The following is a 26830-nucleotide window of genomic DNA, read 5'->3' on the forward strand; positions in this document are numbered from 1 at the left end:
CTTTCAATCTACTTTACTGTTCCCTTGACTTTGTTGTCTTTTGCCATACAGAATTTAAGTAGGCAAAATTGCCCATCTTTTTTCCTTTTATTATTTCTGGATTACTTAGATCTTAATTTTTTTTTTTTTTTTTGTCTTTTTAGGGCCGCACTTGCGACATATGGAAGTTCCCAGGCTAGGGGTCGAATGGGAGCTGTAGCCACCAGCCTACGCCAGAGCCACAGCAACATGGGATCAGAGCCGTGTCTGTGACCTACACCACAGCTCATGGCAACGCTGGATCCTTAACCCACTGAGTGAGGCCAGGCATCGAACCTGCATCCTCATGGATGCTAGGCGGGTTTGTTAACCGCTGAGCCATGAAGGGAACTCCAGATCTTAAATTTTTATGTACGTACTTATGTACCCACACATTTTTTATGTCTGCTTGTAAAATTGAGATTTTTAATCTAGTTGGTCAATTTCTCAAAGTGTCTTGTATATTTAAAACCTACGTTGTCTCCTTTCGTCAGTTTCTCTTTCATTCTCTGAGCCCTTTTTTCAAACTCTGTCGATACACTCGAGTTCACTGGTCCTTTGGCAGGCATCGGTCCAACAATGTCCTCTTCTTCACTGCTATCTGTTTCCTTCTGAAACAAGATATTACCTTTAACCCAACCCTGGAGCTACAGGTTATTGAAAATGATTCTAAGTTATTAAAATTTAACTGAAACTGATAACCTAGAAACAGAACAAAACAGCAAACAATGTGTTGCGGCTAATCACTAAGCATGTTTTCTTTTTTTTTTTTCTGTCTTTTGTCTTTTCAGGGCCCCACCCACGGCATATGGAGGTTCCCAGGCTAGGGCTCTAATCAGGGCTGTTGCTGCTGACCTACGCCACAGCCACAACAACACCAGATCTGAGCCTCATCTGAGATCTACAGCTCATGGCCACGCCGGATCCTCAACCCGCTGAGCGAGGCCAGGGATCGAACCCACGGCCTCATGGTTCCTAGTCGGATTTGTTTCTGCTGTGCCACGATGGGAACTCCACTAAGCATGTTTTCTATATGCCTTCCTCAAGTGCAGTGCACAGAGATGGCAGATCCGGGCATGTCAGCCACCCCACCTCTTCTATGTCCACCGCAGAGCTCGTGAACTCCCTAAAGCCCTCTTCCAGATGGACACACATGTGGCCTCACAATTCCTCTCAACATAATATTCCAGGGAATTATTAACGATTGGTGAGAGATGACACAAGTTGAAACTATTTTCAATTCTGGTACAGAAAAAGCCCTTCAGAATAAGATACACACCAATAAGACATTCTTGAATGCCATGGGCACGGTGAAAAAACAGAGACATTCTTGGAAGCTGTATCAGCCTTCACGATTTAGTATGGCCTATTAAATCAGAAATGCTAGGCAGTACCTCACAAAATGCTGGATGAATGAGCTAATTTGGTTCCCAAAGTATTTCTCTTGTTACCCCAAAGATGTAATAGTATGGCACTAGTTGAATTCAAGTAGTTCTCAGTAATTCATTTTAATAAAGGAGTTTCACGTTAACACTGTTAGATGCCATATAAATTAGGGTTTAAAACAGTCCTTGTCCTCAAAGAGGACAGATGAACAACAAGATGAACAACAGTAAGACGTCTGTCCTCCGGCTCTGACAGGCAGCTTCTTCCCCCTAATTTTTTCAAACTACTAAGATGAGGTGCTCATCTATGGTGTTCATATAACATTTTCCCTGTTAACCACTCAGTTACCACTTCCTACCTGTGGTTTCTTCTCTGAACCTTTATGAGCAGTTGCTCTTAGTACAAATAACTAGATAATTACACATTGTCTTGTGGCTTATTCTAAGTCACACACACACTCTCTCAATAACTACAGGCTTTGCCTCATCTGAACCTCATAATAAAACTGTGAAATAGTTAAAATAAAACTGTGAAATAATAGCATTATTATTACTGCTTTTTTCCCTCTTTTTAATTTTTTTTCTTTTCTTTTTTGGCTGCACCTATAGCATGTGGAAGTTCCTGGACCAGGGACTGAATCTGAGCCACATCTGCAACCTCTGCCACAGCTGTGGCAACACGGGATCCTTAACCCACTGCAGCACAGTGGGAACTCCCACATTGCTGTTTTCTTTTTGAGGAAACCTAGGTTTAGAGAAGTATTTTGAAAGGGTAAACAACTTGTCTGAGGTTATAAGACTAAAATCTAAGACTCAAATGTTCTAAGATCAAGGCCAGTATTTTTTCTACTCATGCTACAGCAGCCCCTCTATTATTTTATTTCAACTGCTAATGGGTTAACTTTAACTGTTTATAACTGATCTCTATAACAGTAAGATCTTTGATAGCAAAGACATTACCTTAAACATATTTATAGCCCCCTACAAACAACTATAATACTTAGTGACATAAAATAAACAGAAAAAAAAGATAAAACCAACTTTGAATACTATCAGAGCCATGATATCAATGTAGTGTTGAAGCGGAGGATGATGGGCTAAGCTAATAATATTTTCACTTCCATCTAAGGAGAGATGGTTTTATAAAAGTAGGTACCTGAAATTTTTAGAAGTAAAAATCACTGAGGAGGTTGCGAGACATAAACTAAATGGGTGGATGGAGGAACAAACAAAATCAAGCCTAACAGACTAAACTGAACATGAGAACCCGGAATCATAAACCCAAATCCGATCTTGGCAGTAAATCATTTTGCTGTCCTGGGGGACTTATTTCTTTTTTAAAAAGGTAAGTTATTTTAGGAGTTCCCGTCATGGCTCAGTGGTTAACCAATCTGACTAGGAACCATGAGGTTGCAAGTTCGATCCCTGGCCTCACTCAGTGGGTTAAGGATCCGGAATTGCCGTGAGCTGTGGTATAGGTCGCAGATGCAGCTCGGATCCCGAGTTGCCATGGCCGTGGTGTAGGCCAGTAGCTGCAGCTCCAACTAGACCCTTAGCCTGGGAACCTCCATATGCCGTGGGTGCAGCCCTAGAAAAGACAAAAAAAAAAAAAAAAAAGGTTAGTTATTTTCTCCAGAAATACAATAGAAATTATGTATCCTAATGGTTCATAGTTTGGGCTGCAGTGTTAGACCTAGTTTCAAGGCCTCAATTTGCTGTTATAACAGTCCTGTAACCTCAATCATGTTATTTAACCTTTCCAGGCCTCACTCTTGTCTTTCAGATGGGAGTTATAACAGCTCCAAGCAAAAACTATTGTACTGCTAAGAGAACTCTGTGTTATTTCATTCTCTTTGGAACCATGCTTTTCTCAGCAAACTGTGACCTGACCTCCCCTAATTTGGGGGAGGGGGGAATGCTGATAACTCTAAGCCAATCACTTTGTCTTTTTGGGGGGTGGAGGGGGACAAACCCACAGCATATCAAAGTTCCCAGGCTATGGGTCAAACCAGAGCTACAGCTGCCAGCCTACACCACGACCACAGCAATGCCAGATCCGAGCCACATCTGTGATCTACACCACAGCTCATGGCAATGCCAGATCTTTAACCCACTGAGCAAGGCCAGAGATTAAACCCGTGTGCTCATGGATATTAGTCAGGTTTGTTTCCACTGTGCCACAACAGGAACTCCTAAGCCAATCAGAGTGGACTCATTCCTTCTGCTGAACCGATTGGCTTGGGCATAGGCATATGGTTCAATTTTGGCCAACGAGAGGCCCACAGGAAACCCGAAGAAGTGCTTCCCCCTTTAAAAAGGGTACACAGGATAGGGACCATTCCCCTTCTACGTCCGGACACTGCCATCTGAGTGTGAATCTCAGACCTTTGGCAGGCTTCCCGGTGTAATGAAGGGGTAGCCTAAGAGGAATCAACATACCATAAAGGACAGAGAAGTCACTGAAGACTGGGGCCCTGGGTGATCTCATTAGGCGGCTGAAGTAACCAACTCTGGAACAACCCTCTGTATAGGCCTCTTCTTATGCATGAAACACATTTCCCTTATTTGGAGACTACAGATTATAGACCACCCAGAAAATTATATAAGCCCATTTACTAACCAAGAAGGTTAGGACTAAGTTTCATTGTGAGTTGGATTTTTCTATTATTAGCAGCTAGAAGCACTCTCGCTCGTGGCAAGCAAGCCACATAAATATCTAGGGGGAGGCCACTCTGGAGAGACTTGGACAGCAGGTATCAAGGCTCAGGGGTAGGAGCCTGGCTGGCATATTTAAGGAGCAAGGAGCCCAGTGTGGTCAGATCAAAATAAGAGAGAAAATCAGGGAACTAATGGAGGCCAGACTGTAGAGGGCCCTGGAAGGATTCTGGCTTTTATGCAGAGAGAGGCAGAGCAAATCAATAGTTGTGAGTGTGAATGACATGATGTGACTTCGTTTTACCTGGGCCACTCTAGCTGCTGTGCTGAGAAGAGAGTGTAGACAGAGGAACACGGGCTAAAACACGAAGACTGATAAAACAGATGAAATGTGATGTTGACTTGCATCAGGGAGGCAGCAGAAGTGGCTGGATTCTGGATGATTTTGAAGGTGGGAACAAGACAATTTGTTGACAGACTGACTTCTGTGACTAACTGTCTGACACACTGTGTGCTGTATAAACCTCTGTTGAAAGAATGAGTGAATGACTCTGGAATTCATGAGCTTATGAACCATTGCATGTTACTTCCTTCAGTAACCACTTCAGAGGATTTGCTGATTTTTGGTGGAGAGGCACAGAAGTATCTGAATTCATACACAGAAAGGCACTGCTGAAGAGCAGACTGAACACGTGATTTAAAGTCCTAAGAGCTGGGTTTGAGCCTAGACTTTTGATAAGTAGAAATCATGCAATTTGGGGTAATTTACCCAATTTATCAGGCTTTTAGCATCTCTAAGATGCAAGATGCAGACCATAACTGTTTCCCAAAGCCTTGGAGAAGCTGAAAATAATATCCATATAGGGGAAAATGCATTACAAATTACAAAGTATTTGGCAGCGAAATCATTTGATCTTTTTTTTTTTTTTTTTTTTTTTGCTTGGAGGTTCCCAGGCTAGGGGTCTAATTGGAGCTATAGCTGCCGGCCTACACCACAGCCACAGCAACGCAGGATCTGAGCCACATCTGCAACCTACACCATAGCTTAGAGCAACACCAGATCATTAACCCACTGAGCAAGGCCAGGGATTGAACCTGCAACCTCGTGGTTCCTAGTCGGATTTGTTTCCGCTGTGCCACGACAGGAACTCCTTTTTGATCTTTCTTTTTTAAAAAAACATGTATCCACCAGTGCCCTTGTTATATAAAGGTACCAGAGCTGGGTAAGAGAAAGTCAGTTTCAGTATTTTATAATAATTATTTCACCAACCCAACTTTCTTCTGGGTCAAATCGAAATGATTCCTTAAATTCTGCCATCATGTTCTATTTTCTAGCTCTTTAAAGCTGCCCTTCAACAATAAGAAGCATGAATAGGTAACACCCTGTCAACACATAACTACCCTGTTATTTTTCTAACAGTATCTCAGGCCTATGACATCTATTTATGCTATGATCCTAAATTAACCCAAATGTGATGTGTCTTTTACTATGTTTGAGTCAAATGACTGTAGTCCTTACTGTATTTTTTGGCAGTTTTGAGTTTGTTGCATGTCATTCTTAAATAGGAAAATTTTCAAACCTCGGAGTTGAAATACGATGATATTTGTCCTGGATCATCTCTGCTTCTGTCACTTTTCTGTGTTGATTTAATAAAACCAGGTGGTAATGCGGGACCTATTATAGGCCTGAAAAATAAAATTTACTTTTATCATTCTCCCTTACTTTAAAAACTCAGCTTTCAGAAGAAAAGTTTACACAAATAATAAAAAGCTGGATAATAACAAATGCTGAAAATGCGAGGAGTTCCCTAGTGACTTAGCAGGTTAAGGATCTGATGTTGTCACTGCAGTGGCTCTGGTTACTGCTATGGTGTGGGGTTCAATCCCTGCCTAGGAGCTTTTGTATGCTGTGGGCGTGGCCAAAAAAAATGAGCATTTTATTATACATAATATTTTTACTCTATAACCTAGTAATTTTTCACTGAGTAGCATAAGAAAATTTAATTTTTGCATTTTAACTTTCTATTTGTCAATCAATGATTAGTTTCTAAACCAGCAATTCTCAGTTTTTGTGGAAGTGGTGTATACCCACTTCCTAAAAGAACTATCTTAAATAAAAATATATATTTTTTAAAGTAAAGTCTTCATTATGGACTAAAGCCTGTGAAGATCTTTTTTTGTTTTGTGACTTGGCTTTCAGTTTTTCTTTTTTTTTTTCTTTTTAGGGCCACACCTGCAGCATATGGAAGTTCCTGGGCTAGGGGTTGAATCAGGGCTGCAGCTGCCAGCCTACACCACAGCCACAGTAACATGGATCCAAGCCCTACTCCACAGCTTGTGGCAACTCCGGATCCTTAACCCACTGATCAAGGCCAGGGATCATGAATACTAGTTAGGTTCTTCACCGGCTCAACCACAATGGGAACTTCTTGGCTTTTAGTTTCGACATTCACTGTCCACTGAAAAATACCTTAGGGGTATTACAATTATCATCAGAACTACCTGAGTACAAATTGAGTTGAGGGACATACACGGCACATCTACACAATAGATGTTAGTAATCTATGGTTACATTTGCCAAGGCAGCATAAAAATCTAAACACGGTCCTCACTAACAATCCAATAATGACGTGGAAGTGTGCAAGAATGAAAACTATTAATTTGAGATCCATAGAAAAAGGAAAAGGTGGTCTGCCAACCACATTTCAACCAGTGCACTTTGCTGTTTCCTTAAAAACAACCCCCCCCCAACTCTGGTTAGTATAAGTCACTCCATTTTCTACCTGAGCAAAACACCAACCAAGGGCAATCAGCCAACCAGTAAGTGGCAGTGCTGGAGGTTGAACCCTGGTCATTTTCTTTCAAGTTGCCTTCTGTGCTACATTCCTAGGGAACTGACATCCACTGAAAAGGGAGAATTGCCTAAATTCTGGGTCTTCAAAAGAGAGTCTTACTTTACATACAGAAAAAACAAAAGAGAAATGATACTTTCCACTCTCTTTTATATGCTTAAGTTTCTCCACTCTTTCTTCCTTTTTTTTCCAGCAATGTCCCTGTGCCAGTATTACCAACCAAGATGGCACTGAGATCCTAAGCTGAATTTCCAGATGGCACTATGTTCAATTATAGTCTTACAACAGGCTTCCTGGCAGGGCAAAGATAGTATTAAGACTCACAAGGTCTGATCCTGGCCATTTAATTTCCTCTCATCTTTGTTCATAAAACTGCTTTGAAACCAAACAGTTTTGCATATGAAAAATACAGAAGTGTAGCACTGTTGAAAAGATCAAACTAGCTATTATTTATAAGTAAGTGCTATATGGGTCTTTTCTGAGTATAATTTTTAGCAAATCTACAAATGAAATTACAGACCAACTCTTTGGCCTTAGGGAATTTGTGAGGATAAAATAACTAACACATAAAATCTTAAAATACAGTAGAGGAACCATGGCATGCTATGGGTGTATGTACGTTTTGCCTCCAAAATATGCTACCACCTGTTTATTTCACAATACATTTTTCTTTTTTCTTTCTTTCTTTCTTTTCTTTTTCTTTTTTTTTTTTTTTTTTTTTTTGTCTTTTTGCCTTTTCTAGGGCTGCTCCTGCGACATATGGAGGTTCCCAGGCTAGGGGTCAAATCAGAGATGTAGACGCCAGCCTACACCAGAGCCACAGCAAAGCAGGATCTGAGCTGTGTCTGCGACCTACACCACAGCTCAGGGCAACACCAGATCCTTAACCCACTGAGCAAAGCCAGGGATCGGACCCACAACCTCTGCTTCCTAGTCAGATTCGTTAACAACTGCACCACGATGGGAACTCCTATTTCACAATACATTTTTCTTATTGACAAAATATAATTCTCAAAAAAGAAAATGCTATGCGCCTAATGATGTATTTTCTTGAGAGGCATGTTATATCCCAGTGGTCGGCAAATTTCCTATCAAAAGCCAGATAGGAAATTTCAGGCTCTGAGGTCTGAAGGCTTCATTTGGGTCTCTGTTGCAGTCATCTTTGATTGTTTTTGGCCACATCCACAGCATGTGGCGGTCCCAGGGACTAAACTCATGCCACAGCTATAACCAGAGCCTCAGCTGTGACAATGCTGGACCCTTAACCCACTGAGCCACAAGGGAACTCGTCTTTGTTTACTTATTTTTCTCTTTTCTTATTATTAAAGTATAGTTGATTTATAACGTTTCAACAAGTTCTGCTGCACACAAAGTGACCCAATCAGACACATTTCCCTGTGCTGTAGCGTAGGATCCCACTGCCCATCCATTCCAAATATAACCGTTTGCATCCAAAAAACCCCCAAAGTGCCCTCCCCTTTCTCCCTTGGGAACACAAAGTCTGCTCTTCTTGTCTATGATCTGTTTCCGTTTTTTGTTTGTTATTTTCAGATAGGATCATCTATTCCTTATCTTAGATTCCACAGATAAATGATATCATATGGTATTTGTCTTTTTCTTTCTAGCTTACTTCACTTAATATGAGTCTCTAGAGACATCCATGTTGCTGCAAATGGCATTAGTTTGTCTTTTTTTATGGCTGAGTAATATTCCATTGTATGTATGTTTCCTTATTTCTATTATTTTTATTTTTTATTTTTCCTTTTTATGGCTGTACCTGCAGCATATGCAGGTTCCCAGGTCTAGGGGCTGAGTCGGAGCTGCAGGTACCGGCCTACACCACAGCCACGGCCACGTCAGATCTGAGCCCCATCTGAGGAATGGCAACACCAGATCCTTAACCCACTGAGGGAGGTCAGGGATTGAACCCTATGAACGCTACATCAGTTTCTCAACTTGCTGAGCCACAATGTGAACTCCTCAAATGTTATAAAATATGTATGTAAAAACAATTTCAGGTAACTCTTTAATGAATTAACAACACCAGAGAAGACTGGCCTGAAATTTTACACATTATCACCTTGGAGGAGAATCATCCTGCTTTTTAAATCCAGGAGGAAGGGCTGGTCCAAAAAACCCTTCATCATCGTCATCATCATCTTCTTCATGTCTTCTCTGTTTTCTAAAAGCAACAGTAGTGTAATTTTACGCATGTATGCCAACATTTTTCTCATAAATAAACTTTCTTTCTTTTCTTTTTTTTTTTTTTTTTTTGTCTTTTTGCTTTTTCTATAGCCCCTCTCATGGCATATGAAAGTTCCTGCCAGCCTGCACCAGAGCCACAAGAATGAGGGATCCGAGCCGCATCTGCAACCTACACCACAGCTCACAGCAGCACCAGATCCTTAAACCACTGAGCAAGGCCAGGGACCGAACCCACCATCTCATGGTTTCTATTCGGATTCATTAACCATTGTTCCATGACAGGAACTCCTAAACTTTCATTTTTAAAAGAACACTAACTTCAACTACTTGTATAAGCACTGAAACAATACCTTAATCTTGCCAAGCAAGAACAAAATCTACCATAGATCTTAAACTCATCTTTTCCTGGGATTTATTTGTGGTCTAAGCGAGATATTGGTTACTTCTTTACAGTAGTAATTCAATTTCCTATAATTACTGTGTTGTTAAAGACTCCACTCCATGAAGTTTCAAATACTCTACTTGCTAGATATTTTGAGCAAAAAGTTTATGACACTGGCTTTTAAATGCACTTAAGGAAGGATTGTAAGTTGTTATTTCTGTTTCATAATCATTAAGATGCATCAAAAAACCATAATACCCAATCATAAATTACATGGTTTAGTTAGAATATTTAATCACTTCAACAATATCTTAGGAAAAAATCCTTCATGTAACACTTTTACTGAAGTTCTCAATATCTCTGGAGTTATATATTAGTAGAATACATTTCTTTGTGAAAGGTATAGTTCATGAAGAAAAGCCACACGAAGCAATGTCTTTCTGTGCTGTGTAAATGCAGATGTGATACCCCCTTGGTAGCTATCTGTTTCAAGTAACAAATATCAGGTTTGAAGCTTAGTTTACTACTTAACGTAGTAAGAGACTGACCTTGCAGTGGCACCAGTGTCATCTTCTTCAGATTCTTGATTTCCTTCTTCGTACAAAGAACTACTGTCCTCATCACTGTCTGATGACTCTGAACTACAGCTTTTATAATTAGGGGGTAGAGCTGGTCCTGCAACTAAAAGAGATGTCTCATAAGGTCTTAACTAGCCACAAGTGTTTCAATGAACCGTCTGACATTTCACATTTTCTTTTCTGGAATTCATAGCATTAGCAGGCTATCATTTAGGGACTTTAATTTCATTTGCTTCTGTTTTGTGTACGGTGGTTTTGTCTCTCCAACTTCAGGAAGGCAGAAATCATATCTTGCACAGTCTTTTATTTTCTTGTCTTTTTAGGGCCACGCCCATGACATATGGAGGCTCCCAGGCTAGGGGTCTAATGGGAACTACACCTGCCGGCCTATGCCACAGCCGTGCCAGATCCGAGCCATGTCTGTGACCTACATCACAGCTCACGGGAACGCCAGATCCTTAACCCACTGAGCGAGGCCAGAGCTCAAACCTGCATTCTCATAGATACTATTCAGACTCATTTTCGCTAAGCCAGACGGAAACACCCCTTACACAGTCTTAACTAGGAGATTCACAAAAACTTAAATACCCAAACTTTTAAATAGAGCAATAGCATATAAGTTCCCTGACATCTTGCAATTTTTGCATTGGTTACAATTTTGGTTGATGCAACCACCAAGTGTTTTCATAATTTTTTTCTTCTCTTTACAGAGAGCATGCAGTGGACAATATTTACACCAAGGAGCTAACCAAACAAACAATGTGCCATTCCAGAAGTTCCCCTTGTGGCTCAGCAGTAATTAACCCAACTAGCATCCATGAGATTATTTATTAACCCAACTAGCATCCATGAGGTTGCAGGTTCGATCCCTGGCCTTGCTCCATGTTGGTGTTGCTGTGAGCTGTGGTGCAAGTTGCAGACGCTGCTCGGATCTGGCATTGCTGTGGCTGTGGTGTAGGCTGGCAGCAGTAGCTCTGATTCAACCTCTAGCCTGGGAACTTCCATATGCTGCAGGTGTGGCCCTGAGAAGAAAAAACAAAAACAAAAAACTGCCACTCCATAGTCTAATACACTAAAAATCAAAATCATCGATTCTGGTTTCTAAGAATCACCACTTTAAAAAATATCTTTACTGACATCATACTTGCCAGGTTTCTGTTTGAGATGGTTTTCCAAGTAGAAACAAAAGTAAAGGCTAAGTTTTGCTGTTTACTAGGACCTAGAGAGCAAGAAGGGAAGGAAACAGTTTCCATAAACATCCCTTTCTTCAAAATTCTAGGGGGTCATAGATTAACATGAAAGAGACTTGGGGATTACATTTCACTTTCATGACTGGCTGGCTCTTCCTATCTTTCTCTTGCTTCTAAATACTAAAGAGAGAAGGGTTCCCCTCCCCCTTTTGCTCCTTTCTTTATGTGGGTGTTAGTGTAATTTGCCAACTTGACACTATCAGCTAATTTTGGGTTGGTTCAGATCAAGAAGAGATTTTATTATTCCTTCGTATAGTCCAAATGATTAAAAGGCTAAGTGGGCTAAATATGTGCTGTCCTTGGTATTGACAGATAAAATTTGTCTTGAATTTTTAAAGAAACAAGTGAGATATAAGTTTAATGATGGGAATAAACAGATGAAGTTAAAACTCATCTGAGAAGAACATATGGTTTTATTTTTTTGAAAATGATCACAGAGGAGTTCCCATTGTGGCACAGCAGAAATGAATCTGCCTAGTAACCATCAGGTTGCAGGTTCCATCCCTGGCCTCACTCAGTGGGTTAAGGATCCAGCGTTGCCATGAGCTGTGGTGTAGGTTGCAGATGTGGCCCAGATCTGGCATTGCTGTGGCTGCGGCTGGTGGCTGTATCTCTGATTGGACCCTTAGCCTAGGAACCTCCATATGCCATGGGTGCAGCCCTAAAAAGAAAAAAAAAAAAAAAAATCATGGTAAAAATAATGTAAACAGTAACATTTAGAATATAGAATTATTTATTTTTCATTTGGGTTGTGTCAAAAGAAATGAGCCTAAGTAAATATAAGCAACACTGCAGACTTTTTTTTTTAACTTATTATTTTTTCTTTTGAGGGCCGCACCCGCGGCATATGGAAGTTCCCAGACTAGGGGTCTAATCGGAGCTGCAGCCGCCAGCCTACACCACAGCCACAGCAACGCCAGATCCGAGCCACATCTGTGACCTACACCATAGCTCATAGCAATGCCAGATCCTTTAACCCACTGAGTGAGGCCAGGGACCTAATCCGCAACCTCATGGTTCCTAGTCGGATTCATTTCCACTGCGCCGCAAGGGGGATTCCCCCAGACTTTCTAATAAAGTTGAGGATATGCCTGGCTTCACTTTTTCATAGGTATCATTCTTCAGAACCATGTAAAATGTCTCAAAAAATTATTTTGGGCATTCTCCCACTGTAACAGTAATTTTACAAATAGGTTATAACTTCCATGAGAATAGAGATTATGCCTGATATATTCCATCATATTTCCTGTATAACATCTGTCACACAGAATCATGCATACAAAGAGATGTCCTCAGTATAGAGAACATCAAATCTCATTAAAGACCAGCAATTGATTATAAGAGAAAATGCTAACTCTGAGCCCAGTTCAACAAAATGTTACTTCCCTAAAAGTAATTCCAGTATCCTCCTCAGCAGATTTATAGTATAAAAAAGTTGTACTCTATTACATTATGTTTTGAAATTCAACAATAAAAATTTGTAGAAATTTTTCTCTCTTGCATATGTACTTTCATAATGAACTTGGTTGGGCCTGTTGACTGACAGTCTAAAATATTTACTCTCTGGTCCAGGAAAAGCTTGCTGATCTTGTTAAATGGAAATATAAATAGAAAGGAGCATCCCACTGTCTTCTGACGGGAGTAGGCAGAAAGTTTCCTAGAAAAAGTGAAGGTTGGGCTGGGGCTGAAAGATGAGACTGAGTCAGCTGGGCACAGGCGGTGTGTGGAGGAGGAAGAGTGGTTCAGGCGGAGGGAAAAACATCTCCAAAGAACTGAAAGCCCAAGGGCGCAGCACATCTAGAAATGTGTTCAGAAGTGGCTGGAACCAAGAGAGGACAGAAGGCGGGATCTCCGGGGGAAATGTTACTGCGAGGTCGAGCAGGATCAGGACTGAAAAGGGTGCCTTGTATTTAGCCAAAAGGTGCTGGGGGACAACTGGTCTTTGTTTATTTCTACAGTGAAATTGGTGAGAGCAGGCTCAGAGGCTTGGCAAGAACAGAAGCCAGAATACAGTTTAAGGAAAAAATGGGGAGGATCCAGGGCTGATCTGAGAGAAAGAAGAGAGCTGCGGGGGACGGCAGCAGTCTTCCTGAAGATGAGAACAATTTGGATGTTCTGGTTAAATGCTAAGGACAAGGAGCCCCAGGGGCAAGTAAGGGAAGGGCTTCTGAGTGAAAATGGAAGGAGGTTCTTCCCTTATAGTCAAAGAGCTGGGCAGAGATTCAGGAAGGTTTTTTGGCACAGGGCTAGAGAAGTGAGCAAGTTCTCTTAAGGTGGCACCGATGTTTTCCTGGGAAGTAGACAGAGAGTCTAAGGAAGAAAGAAAAGGTTTTTAATAAGCCATGGTTGATCATGGGGGTGGAGAGCTGTGTGGGGAAGTGTCCAAGGATGGCTGGGCAGAGCTGGGAGGAGACTGTAGTTTTAGCAGCATTAGCCTGTGGAGGTGTGAGCTTGCTTCTGGCAGCAGCTAGAAGCTTGGATGTGGGCTCAGCAGGGGTGGATGTCCGGGTTGATCCAGGGCTGGACTTTTGCTGGATGGGTTCAACCAAAAACCCAATGTGAGGAGACAGCTGGAAACACTGGCAAGAGAAACAATGAATGGATGGACCATGGAGCCTATGTTGAGCAGGGACAGAAGTAATGAAAGAAAGGAGGCCAAAACAGACAGAGGTAGAGACCTCATGGCTTGAGGAAGCTCAAAACAAAAAGAAAAAATTTTAAAAAATGAGAGTAACTGAGGAAGAAAGATGGATGAATAAGGGATTCTGGCTGAGGAGGAGGAGATGAATTTAAGTTTTTAGAGACAGAAGGGGGTCCAGTGTGAGACAGCAAATGTGGCCGAGATGAATGGCGTGAAGGTCGCTGCACATAAGAAGGGAGTCAGAGTCAAAAGAGTCACTGCTCCACTCAGCTTCCACAGAGCAACATCTGAGGGTCTCGAGAAAACATCTGCAGCCCAGTGTTTTTAATATGATCTCAGGGGACATTTCCCAGGAGTCTACTTTCCAGAGTATTTGAATAAAGTCATTGGCCCATCTTGGACTTGTGTGCTGATAGATCTCAGACTTGTCACCGCAGACTCTCCTCTGAACTCGGGTCATGTGTGTTAGTGATCTCTTTCCTGGGTAGTGGAGTCTCAGGATCACAGGGCAGTTATCAGATGAGATTCAAGAAACCCAAGCTGAGGAAATTCGGACACAGGTCACAATGCAGACGAACCTGAGGACATTATGCTAAGTGAAATAAGCCAGTCACAAAAAAGACAAATACTTTATGATCCCACAAAAGTGAAGAGATCTATAACACACATATCTGAAAAATGACTTCTATATAGACTATATAAAGAATTTTACCAACCAGAAAGAAAAGACAGGCAACTCAATGGAAAAAGGAGCAAAAGACTTGGATATGACACACATCCAAATGGCCAAAAACATATGAAAAGATAGTCAACTGCCTTCATCACCAGGGAAATGCACATTAAAACTACTACTGGATACAGCTACAAACCACCGAATCAAAAAGACAGAAAAAAACCCTTACGTATTTCTGAGTGAGAGCATGGAAAAACAGGAATTCTCATACATGCTGGTGGAAGTGTGAACTGGTGGTACTACGGGAAATGTTTGGCATGTGTCTACGAAAGCTGATTATGTGCGTATCCAATGACCCAACGATTCCAAAAGAAATGCAACATGTGCTCACCAAAAGTCATGTCCTGGAATACACAGCAACACTTTAACTGCCAAAAAAGGGTAAAGTATTCAGACGTTCCTCAGCAGCAAAATGGACAAATCAACTGTAGGACTTTCATACAACAGACTACCAGATGGTAACAGTAAACAGTCTATAATAACACCAACAATAATTCATCAACATGATGACTCTCCAAGTGCTGAATATGAAGCCAGTTACAAAAGAGTTCATACTTTATTTTTCCATCTACATAAAGCACAAAAGTCTGCAAAACTCATCTATGATGGTTTAAGTTAGGACAGTGGTTATCCTTTGGTTGAAAGAGGAATGGGGAGACAGGTAGAATGGAAGATGCACCAGGGGAACTTCTATGACGTAACATAGTGAATTTCAAGGATAATGGTACTAATAAACTTCTCAAAAGTCCAGATAGAAGAATAATGAGATTGAAAAATGGTATTTCAAGATTTTTTGGCAACTCTTTTAGGATCAGCCATCTTGGAAGTTCTGAAGGGAACGGTTTCTGGTTTGGGGAATTACATGCTAACAATGACATGGTGGAGTTCCCTAGTGGCCTAGCAGTTAAGGAGTCAGCATTGTCACTGCTGTAGTGTGGGTTTGATCTCATGCTCAGGAACTTCCACATTCCATTAGTGCAGCCAAAAAAAAAAAAGGGCATGCTATGTGCTTGATGAAGAACCGAGGTCACTTGGCAAATATCTACCAAGGTCCATTTGTGTGCCAAGCAGGTTGGAGAGACAAGGTAGCGGGGAATAGAGACACAATGTTAACTGCTGACAGTAAGGGTAAGAATGACCACACAAAAGAAACAAATGGGAAGGAGTAGACAGAAAGAGTACCTGAAGTAAAGGCTGGTAGAATGATAGAAGGAAATCATAACAGAAGTAGCTATCTGGCACATGGTGGCTGCTTACCTGCAAATCCTGCCTTAGTTTAAAATCAGGGAATACGGAGTTCCCGTCGTGGCGCAGTGGTTAATGAGTCTGACTAGGAAGCAAGAGGTTGCGGGTTTGATTCCTGGCCTCACTCAGTGGGTTAAGGATCCAGCGTTGCCAGGAGCTGTGGTGTAGGTTACAGACGCGGCTCAGAACTGGCATTGCTGTGGCTCTGGCCTAGGCTGGTGGCAACAGCTCCGATTAGACCCCTAGCCTGGGAACCTTCATATGCCTTGGGAGCTGCCCTAGAAAAGGCAAAAAGACCAAAAAAATAAATAAAAAATAAAATAAAATCAGGGAATACAGTGAACCAAAACCAACATAAGTGTAGGAACCTGACTAAAACATTGGGTTAACCTCACTTTCCTTCAACCTTAGTTGAATGGAACCTTCCTTGCTAAAATAAAGGCTTGACTTTTTAATGGCTATAGCAGAAATGAGACCTGGAAAGAAACCTCTAAGTGGAAACATGGTTTCTAGATAGTCAAAGAATGCAAATAGATTCAGGAATGGGAAGGTTATTCTTTCAGCTTTACTTTTTTCCAACTTTAGCTAGTCCCAGCCTACCAATTAGAACATGAAAGGACAGATACTCATCATGGAGGAGTCAGAAGCATTTATTTGACAAATATGGGGGTGCCTATTAGTCCTTAAGGCTAGAAAACCGAGTACAATGGTGGAAACAGATATGTCGGCAAGTTATGAAAAAACAGTATGTTAAAATGTGATGTAATTAAGCAGGAGTAAACCCCCTGGGTAAAGAGGGGGTGACAATGCGAGAAGAGTTTGGAAACATTTCACTGAGGTGATACTGAAGTTAGACCTTGAAGGATGGGGTAGGAGTTTGTCAGGTATGTCAAGAAGTGCAGGGCAAGGCTCCAGGGAGCCAAGAGAATTGAAGAACTGCGCAGAAACTCGCGTTGGTTTGAGCTTTGGGCTCTGTGTGTTAGATGCAATGACAGGATGAAAGGCTAGGAAAGCAGGTCCGGGGTTAGAGAGCAAAGCATCTTCTGCAAGAGCCAAAGGCATTAGTTGTACGTCAGGAGGCAAGATGAGAGGCCAGAAGCATGGGCTTCATTCTAATCCGGGCACCACTACTTGCTAGTTGCGAGGTCTGGGCAACAGCCTGGGCCTCAGTGTCCTCAATTGCATCGTGTAATAATAATCTTTACCTTATACAGTAACCAAGAGGACTATATGACTTAATATGTATCGGCCCTTCAGTACAGTGTCCAGCCCTTTAAGCGCTAAATTGGGATACACCATCACCATGATGATAACCGGACCAAAGCTCGTTTCTGCGGCCCCACGGCCGCCTCGCCACCGCCACAGCCTGGGAAGGAAAGTTAGCTCGGGTCGGGCCTCGCCCACTCGCCACTCCTCCCTCAGGCTCCCAGGCCTCGGACTTGTACTCCCAGAGCCGGGGTCGGGCCTGGCGGGCAGGGGACACGCCGCCGCTTACCCGGGCTGAGGTCCCGCTCCTCGTCCTCCGCTGAACCGCTGGCCTTGAAGCCGGGCGGTAGCGCCGGCCCAATCAGATCTCTCGCCATCCGCGGTGGCGGCCCTGGTCCCTCACACTAAGCGTGTCTATGTCAAGTCAATCTCAAACCCGGAGCCTGCGATTCGCCGTAAAGGAGAGAAGCTTTTTCCGGCGCCGACCAATGACGCTTCAGCCTGTGATTGGCTGAGCCTTATCTAACGGAAGTGGTGCCTAAGGCTTTACTCCACGCTGGGTTCCCTACCTGGCGGGTGGCATGGCTGAACCGGCAAGTGGTTTTGTGACTCCCACCGGGTGGTTTCCAGCTCCAGAGCTGACTCCCACGTTGGGGCCTCTGAGCGACCAAGCCTCGGCCTCGGAAAACTGGATGTACTGGGCGATGCTGCCGCCTCCCCCACCCCCTTCCTCGCTTCCCGCAGCAGAATCCAAGCCTTCCTCGGAGGCGCAGCCCCCGGCGGAGGCCCAGGCTCTTCCTGAGGCGCCTCCCCCTTTCGACGCTCAGATTCTTCCTGGGGCGCAGCCCCCCTTCCACGCCCAGTCCGCCCTTGAGTCTCAGCCTCAATTCGATGGCCAGCCCTACTGGAATTACCAGGCTTCGACTTCATGGTACTGGACGCAGTCTCCTGGTATTTTTCCTCAGTATCAGAACTCCCACAACACTCCAGGTACGTTTCTCCTCTCCGTACCCCTTACCTTTATCCTCCCTGTCTTCTCTCTCCTATCTGACCCTCGTTCCTCTGTCACCTTTTGGTACTGCCTTGCACTCTTGGAGTCTGGTCATTAATGTCTCACGATTTGTTCCACAGTTATCTTTTCCCCGCCTGTTCCTTCAGTTTAGCAACTATTTATCGAGTTCCAACTATGAACCAGGAAGCGCTACTATAGCAGTGAACAAAACATACCAAAATCCTTTAAGGAGTTTAACATCTGTTGTAGGAAGACAGACAATAAACAAAACAAACAGTGTGTGTTAGAAAGTGGTGAGTGCTGGAGTTCCCGTCGTGGCGCAGTGGTTAACGAATCCGACTAGGAACCATGAGGTTGCGGGTTCGGTCCCTGCCCTTGCTCAGTGGGTTAACGATCCGGCGTTGCCGTGAGCTGTGGTGTAGGTTGCAGACGCGGCTCGGATCCTGCGTTGCTGTGGTTCTGGCGTAGGCCGGTGGCTACAGCTCCGATTCGACCCCTAGCCTGGGAATCTCCATATGCCGCGGGAGCGGCCCAAGAAATAGCAACAACAACAACAACAAAAAGACAAAAAGACAAAAGACAAAAAAAAAAAAAAAAAAAAAAGTGGTGAGTGCTATGGAGAAAGCAAAAAAGAGCGACAGGCAGTGCAGTTTTAAATGTCAGTGTCAGTCGGTGTCAGGGAGGTGAGGGATTGGAGGAATGCATATGTCTGGCGGATAGGGGTGCAGGCAGAGGGACCCGCAAGTGCAAAGGCCTTCAGGCAGGAGCTTATCAGTCAGAATGGTAGCCATTGTGGCTAGAGAGGACTGAGCCTGGGGTAGAGCTGTGTGGGGGAAGAGAGCCTTGTAGATCATGGTACTTTGACTTTTACTGTTGTGATATACTGAGTGCAGGGGAATGGCGTGATTTGAGTTATGTTTTAAAAGGATTTATATGGCTACCTGTTGGAATCGACTGAAAAGAAGTTGAGTTAGAGTTACTGCAGTTAACCAAGTGAGAGACATTGGCGACTTGGACCACGGCAGAGCTCCAGAGATGATGAGAAGTAGTGTGTGTGTGTGTGTGTGTGTGTGTATTTTTTTTTTTTTTCTTTGACTATGCTGGTGGCATATGGAAGTTCTAGGCCAGGGATTATACCCCTGCTACAGTAGTGACAATGCCTGATCCTTAACCTGCTGAGCCACCGGGGAATCCCTAGCTGCATTTTGAAGGTAGCAAGGGCCAACTTGATTTGCCGAAGCAATGGATGTGGGATGTGACTGATTTAAAGAGGAGACAAGAATAACTTAAAGGTTTTTGCCAAACAAGTGGAAGGATGTGGATGGAGTAGATTTGAAAAGGAAACAGGGCTTGACTTTGGAATATGATTTGTGTCAAGAAGAGATACTGAACTGACTGTTAGCTATTAGTTTGTACTTTCAGGGGAGGGTCAAGTCTAGAGCTGTAAATTGGGGTGACATCAACATGTAGATCATACTTAAAGCCATGAGATTGTTCACATAGATCCATTCACTTCACATTAAATTGAATCCAAATCAGTGTTTACTGTGTGCCAAATGCTGGAGATATGAATGTGCCTAAGACTCCCAAGTGAAGTGAGATGGGTTAATAAATGTAAATCACAACTCAGTGTGGCTGGTGATAGAAGCAAATAAAAGGAGATTTCAGAGTATGGAGGAAGTTGGGGAAAACTTTTGGAAGATGTGTAATGGGAGATGTTTAATATTCAGGAGGGAAGAGTAGGGTAAGCAAGTAAAGTGGAGTCTCATCCGAGGGACTCTGAAGCCGTTTGCTCCCAGGATTTTTTTTTGTTTGTTTTTTCAGGGCTGCACCTGCGGCACATGGAGGTTCCCAGGCTAAGAATCGAATGTAGCTGCAGCTGCCAGTCTACACCACAGCCACAACAATGCAGGATCCGAGCTGCATCTGCACCCTATCCCACAGCTCACAGCAACGCCAGCTCCTTAACACACTGAGCAAGGCCAGGGATGGAACCTGCATCCTCATGGATGCTAGTTAGATTTGTTAACCACAGAGCCGCGACAGGAACGCCTTGCTTCCGGAATTTTGAGCAAGGTTGTGATGATTTGAGGATTATTTTTGTGGTGTCAGTGTGTAGAGCCCGTTGGAAGGGAAAGTTAAGACCAGAAGGACAGTGTGGGAAGCTGTCACAGTGATCTGAGTGAAAGGTCAAGGTTTCAAAGTTGGGTCATGGCTATAAGAAAGGAACAAAAACTTCGAGGAAATGTATTTCACAAGATTCCATTTTCCTGGTGTAAAATTGATGCTGAAAGATCTATATTAGGGATTTTATGGTTTAAATTTATAATGTTTGAAATAGCTAAAAGGGATTTTACCAGGTTAGCTTGTCTATTCCTTTACTTAGACTCCTAAAGCATCTGTGGATGTGTAATCCTACCAATATGTTTTAATTTGAAAAATATTGGGAGTTCCTGTCATGGCGCAGTGGTTAACGAACCCAGCTAACCATGAGGTTTTGGGTTCGATCTCTGGCCTTGCTCAGTGGGTTAAGGATCTGGCGTTGTCATGAGTTTTGGCGTAGGCTGGCGGCTACAACTCCAATGCGACCCCTAGCCTGGGACCTCCATGTGCCGCTGGTGCGGCCCTCAAAAAGAAGAAAAGATGAAAAGACAAACAAACAAAAAATAAATGAAAATATTTATTTGATAAACTACTCTTAATCTTTGTTGATTTATTTAAAGTTCTTTGTGAAGGGGTAGTTTACCACTTTTTACTCAAGTATCTACAACATCCTATAGCAGACTTTTAAATAATTGTGTAGTTGCAAACATTTATGAATCTCTCTTTGTTTTTCAGTTAAACCTTCTTATTTTCCACGAAAACACGATGCAAAAGTCAATGACTCCAACTTCTCTCCCAGGAGAAAACAGAAAAAAAGGGTATTTTTAAGATGTTTTTGAATGTGACACTTTAGTCCCTATTTGGTTTTCATATCTTGAGTTTCTTACATAACTCTCTCAGTGTTTTGCATCTGCTATTGACAGCGGAACCTTGCTGTAAAAGCATCTTTAAGGATCTTATCGATAAGTAAAGCAAAACCTTTTCTGAGAAATAAATGGAGAAATCGTAGAAAAAGAAAACATTGAATTCATTTCAATGTAGTATCAGGAGTAAATATAATTGGGAATTGTGATTGTAGATAAATGTAAAAGTTATTAAAGTTTATGTTAAAAATATATAAATCATACATAGTATTTTGTATATATACTACTATTGGATTAAGTTTTGTTTTAAATGAGAAATAACTCTTGGTTATGTTCGGCAACCAAGTCTTAAAATAGGCTTCCTTTATTCTGATGTATCTTACAATCTGGTCAACTTTAAAAGTGTATAAATAATGTCATTAGTTTATAATAAGTTGAGTAAGGTCTACAATGTGAAATTAGTGCCCTTCACTTTGGCATGAAAACTACGTAGCTCATATCGTGAAAGTGTAATATATTTATTAACATAATCTCAACATTAAACAATTGGAGACCATTTCCTATATGGTTTCTTGTGATATATTTTTGTAATATATATTTAATATATTTCAATATAAAAAGAGCAAATTGGGAATAAAAAATAACTAATATTTACCTAAATGATTCTTTTCCCCTTCTGTACTTATTTTAAAAATATGTGATATACTTGTTCTTTCTCAAAGAAGAAATGCTGTTTTCTGAATATTCTTTTTTAAATCATTTTGACATATGTCTACTAAGTCTTAATTAGATTACCAATTTGAAATCTACTCACTGTTGATATTATTTGCTCCACTCAGATTTTAAAATTTTTATCATGCCTGGATTTTCCTAATGTATTTGTTAAAAATAAAAGAAACAATCATCCCACTTGTAAGGGATATGTAAGGGTTATGTGAAAAATCACTATGTACTACTAGTAAGATAGTTAATTGTTGATTAAAGATTTCTCACCAAAAGACTAATGCCTCTTTGTTTTTGTTTGCAGAAAAGGAAGGAACCAGTTTTTCACTATTTTTGTGATACCTGTGATCGTGGTTTTAAAAATCAAGAAAAGTATGATAAACATATGTCTGAACATACAAAAGTAGGTTTTCCTGGTTGTCCAGAAATTTATTTAGCAAAATGGGTATACTTGGTAGACATTCTAGGCTTTTTTTCCTTTAAAGTTTATAGTTTTCATAGAATTGTTTACTGACCTGACAAATTGGTATGGTGACCTTGGGATTTGGGATTTTAGGGTTGGGAGGCCCACTGCTTCAGGAAGAGGTAAGATGGCACCAAAGGAGAAAGGAGGTCTGGCAGCTCTTTGTATGTTGTGCCTCCTCTGCTTTGTAAGAGGGCTGGGCTTCCTCTGCAGTTGCTTTATACACCTTATTGGTTCTTTCACTTTTAAGGCTGCCCTTGACCATTTAACCACACTGTGTAATTTTGCCATGGCTTTGTACTCCCTAAGGATGGGTCTTAACAAGTACTTATACTTTTTTTTCTTAAACCAGAATATTTGAGAAGTAAAAAAGTTAAAAAGCGAATTTTTAGTTTGGAAGGGTCCTCTTTCAGTTTATGAGTGTCCCTCAACTTTAGGAATTAAGAACTTTTTTATGATATTGCTGATGCCATGTGTTCATTAAGTGGAGAAGCAAATGATATGTATTACTGTACTGTAGACTTTGAGAATATCATTCCTTTTTAAATGCAACTCTGTTTTGAAGTGAGTTTTGTTTTGCTGTTGACATAAGTATGCAATGATAACACCACATAGACAGTTTACTATGTAATATGACAAGAATATGTTTGTACCTGTAGTAGTATGGTAAATTTAATGTGGAGATATTGAATAGTCTTTTTAAAATTCTTACAGTGCCCTGAAGTAGATTGCTCTTTTAGTGCACATGAGAAGATTGTTCAGTTCCACTGGAGAAATGTAAGTTCTTATGTGGTTTTGATTTTTGGTTTTTGATACATGCTGTTCTTATTGCATGGATCTGTTACCTCCATGGTCGAAAATAAGTGATATTCACAGAGTACTTTGTATTTTGTAAGGCATTTCTAGATATGTTATTCACTTTTAACCTCAGAAACCACTGTGTAAAGTAGATAAATCTTGGCCCTGTTTAACAGATTTATAAAATGATTTGCCTATGGCTTCACAACTGATTCTTGCACTTGGGCTTCTTGACTCCAAATTCGGCGCTTGTTTTACTACACCATGCTGCTTCAAATTGTTTTGTGTATTCCCTGTTTCTGTAGCTAACTCCCTCAACTTTGGTTGGTAGGTCATTCATTTGGGTATTTAATATCAATTGAGAAATGAGTGACTTATTTTCTTTGTGACCAGAATTATGTTACTTCTTTTTTTTTTTTTTTTTTTTTTTTTTTTTTGTCTTTTTGTCCTTTGTTGTTGTTGTTGTTGCTATTTCTTGGGCCGCTCCCGCGGCATATGGAGGTTCCCAGGCTAGGGGTCGAATCGGAGCTGTAGCCACCGGCCTACGCCAGAGCCACAGCAACGCGGGATCCGAGCCGCGTCTGCAACCTACACCACAGCTCACGGCAACGCCGGATCGTTAACCCACTGAGCAAGGGCAGGGACTGAACCCGCAACCTCATGGTTCCTAGTCGGATTCGTTAACCACTGCGCCACGACGGGAACTCCACTTCTTTTTTTTCTTATCAATAGACTGACCTAAATACATGTGAAATTATTCTTTTTCCTTTTAAAGGAAAAGTCATAGTAAGGGTAGATAAAACCTGCTTACTTTGTTTTAAAATTGTCTCCAGGAGTTCCCTGGTGGCACAGCGGGTTAAGGATTTGGCATTGTTACTGCTGTAGCTTGGGTTACTGCTGTGGCTCGGGTTTGATCCCTGGCCTGGGAACTTCCACATACTGTGGGCATAGCCAAAACAATTGTCTCTGCTAGTAAATTTAATGCCGAGTGTCTGTTATCCCCCATAATACTTGAGATTTAGTCAAAATTGTACAATATGCTTCTTGATATTCAGCAGGCATTTTCCCCTTAGATGCATGCTCCTGGTGTGAAGAAAATCAAATTAGACACTCCAGAGGAGATTGCACGATGGAGGGAAGAAAGAAGGAAGTGAGTAAGGAGTTCAGAACTAGCACAACAACTTTCTTTTTCTCTGGCAAGGCTGAGTACTTCAAAATAATGACTGTTCTCACCCTAATGAATAATTTGAAAAAAGAAATTTGGTCTTTTATAACATTGCAAATATTCACTTGAAAACGAGCAGTCTCATCAATTTTGTTGTTCTTCAGAATTGGTATATAATGACTTTTTTTGTATTTTTTTTTAGGGCTGCACTTGTGGAATATGGAAGTTCCCAGGCTAGGGGTAGAATCAGAGCTGTAGCCATCAGCCTACACCACAGCCACAGCAATATCGGATCTGAGCCGCAGCTGCAACCTATACCACAGCTCACGGCAATGCCGGATCCTTAACCAACTAAGCAGGGCCAGGTATTGAACCTGTGTCTTCATGGATACTAGTTGGGTTCATTTCCACTGAACCACAACGGGAACTCCCTGGTATATATAGTGACTTTGGGAATACTGTTGACTTGATGTATGATAAACACACAATTTTTACTATTTCAATTTTGACTCCATTGCCTTATAATGTTGGTACTAGGGAATAGGACTGTAAACTGTAGACCTAATAGAAACTCTCTATAAATAACTGCTGTAATGGAGCTACTACATGCCACCTCTGTGAGATGTTGAATGCTGAGCTGGGTGCTGTCTTAAAGAACATATATATATATACGTGTGTGTGTATATATATATTTTTTTTACATATATATTTATAAGTGTTATGATTATGTAATACTTTGCTATGCTTACTGTTTTGATTACTTTAAAAAAGTTGAATGATTGCAATATGCTATGTTGAGGGAGTACATTAGTGACAAGATACACGCGTGGCTGTCCTTAACCGTAAAAAGACCAGAAATGTTTTCTTGTAATTAAAGGTGAAGAAATAATGAGCCTAACCATGTGACCTGTAGCCTTATACTTATTATGGGAGAAAGCTTAGTAGGTAACTAGCTAAAATCTACCAATGAAAAATCCCACAAGAACACTAATTTATTGCCTTCTCAGAAGGGACTGGGATACTCACCTGGAAGCAGAAGACCAAGTCACACTATTAGGATGGTCAGCTGCACTTTTAAGTCGGTAGCTCTTTTTCTGGAATTAAAAATGAGGCAAGCCTGAGATAAAAAGAGTTATTCTCAAAGGTCAAGAAAGTTGCTTAATACTTTTGACCAGCAGATTAAACTTGTACTTCATTCAGCGTAGTTACAGTTATCCATTTAAATCCACTCCTTGTTTGTATATGCAGTGCTCTGCCAAATAGTATAGTGTTACGTGAAATAGTTTTTGCCCTTTAAAGCATTAGAGGTAATTCTGAGGAAAACCAGCATAAACATAAAGATTTAAAACCAACTGAGAACAAATAGAATTCTGTACATGTGTATATAAATATCAGTTATTAGTACTCTCTGCAGAGTTAGATGAGGGTGAAGGACAATCAGAGGAATTTAATTCTTAAGCACGTAAACCTGGGTCCAGCCAGTCAGCATGGACTCGGGATTTAACAGAATTTCAAGAGCTTCTCTGACTAACTGTAAGAATCTAAGCCACCAGGAGTAGGGTATACTGGAATGCCTTTTCCTCTTTATCTCCTGGCAGAATCTTACTATCTTGTAAGACCTGTCTTAAATGTCACCTTAGTCTTCATTTCCTCTGTCTCAGTGCCAGAGTGCCAGTCTGTGACAAGATAAGGAACTTGTACCATAATGCAAATCTGTGCCTTACTTCCTTCATTGAGAAAGTCTTGATAAGAAGATGTCAGCTGAACGAAATATTTTGGGAACATGGTTGACTTATACCCGGGCATAAGTATATGTGGTGGCTGCTAACCTGTGGACCAGCCTACCTTAAAATGTTGTTGGCTACTTCCTTTGAGAATGTATAGCTTATTAATGCAAACACAATAACATTTGTTGCCTTGTATTATAGGGGGCCCAAGTCTTAGACCTCTTTGATTCTGGTGCACTTTGCACAATGCCTGGGATTTAGTATGTGGAGAATAAATATATGTTGACTGAATTACCATTAAATGGTGCAGTATGGGAAAAACCAGTCTTGGCATTAAGGATAGATAAGGTGGATAAGGAGCCTTAGCCAATTGCATGGTCAGACTTAGAAGTCAAAAGAGTTGGGATGATGACATGATTTGACGTAGGTGAAGAATTCAAACCACTGCATATAAAGCTCCTTGCCTCCTCTATGTGGCTGCTTTACGGGTATAGTTTTTTTTCCTTATGACTTCCCCTCACTCTGGCTTTTTTGTTTTCTCTTTGTTTTGCTTGTTTGTTTTTTTATCTGTTGGTTGTGTCTTTTATTATTTTGCACAGAGGAATAATCAAATAAGAAGAGTTAGCTTGACTTCTTGCTGCTTATGTTTTTGAAGAGCTGATCATGATGGTATTAAAGATTATATCCTGCTAGATGGGACAGAAGTGGCCTGACTGACTGCGAAGACTTCCCTGACTTTGGGTCAGTTGGAAGTTGTTGCGGCTCAGTGGTGCTGGTCCCTGTTGTATATGTTTAATTCTTTTGAGAATGACAGTGGTTACTAGTC

General features: G+C 41.4%; 2 protein-coding genes across 7 annotated transcripts in view; one reads left to right on the top strand and one right to left on the bottom strand.

Moving 5' to 3' along the window:
* GPALPP1 (GPALPP motifs containing 1) overlaps window positions 1-17576 on the bottom strand; it is a 98845-nt gene extending 81269 nt beyond the window's left edge. For 3 of the 6 annotated variants that reach the window (XR_014819528.1, XM_084981837.1, XM_005668433.4), the window contains exons 1-5: window positions 17440-17576; window positions 10046-10178; window positions 8991-9092; window positions 5639-5744; window positions 495-626 (exon numbers count right to left, since the gene is read on the bottom strand). Coding sequence is in view for 4 of the 6 variants with exons in the window: in XM_084981837.1 (XP_084837963.1) it covers window positions 495-626; window positions 5639-5744; window positions 8991-9092; window positions 10046-10178; window positions 17440-17527 (561 nt within the window). In the remaining 2 variants the exon portion in view is untranslated. Of the gene's footprint in view, window positions 1-494; window positions 630-5638; window positions 5745-8990; window positions 9093-10045; window positions 10179-17439 lie in introns of all 6 variants that reach the window. The other 3 variants (XR_014819527.1, XM_021065611.2, XM_001924193.6) reach the window with 1 other exon arrangement.
* Window positions 17577-17698: 122 nt separating this feature from the next.
* Window positions 17699-26830, top strand: part of NUFIP1 (nuclear FMR1 interacting protein 1) — a 35236-nt gene continuing 26104 nt past the window's right edge. The window contains exons 1-5 of the mRNA XM_001927425.6: window positions 17699-18140; window positions 21001-21083; window positions 22156-22254; window positions 23029-23091; window positions 24186-24262. Coding sequence (XP_001927460.2) covers window positions 17732-18140; window positions 21001-21083; window positions 22156-22254; window positions 23029-23091; window positions 24186-24262 — 731 coding nt within the window. The 5' untranslated portion in view covers window positions 17699-17731. The remainder of the gene's footprint in view (window positions 18141-21000; window positions 21084-22155; window positions 22255-23028; window positions 23092-24185; window positions 24263-26830) is intronic.

Source organism: Sus scrofa, chromosome 11, assembly GCF_054392235.1.
Source record: "Sus scrofa isolate SSC_HxYL_T2T_F1_AM1 chromosome 11, Sscrofa_HxYL_maternal_Yorkshire_Landrace_v2.0, whole genome shotgun sequence".
Lineage (NCBI taxonomy): Eukaryota > Metazoa > Chordata > Mammalia > Artiodactyla > Suidae > Sus > Sus scrofa.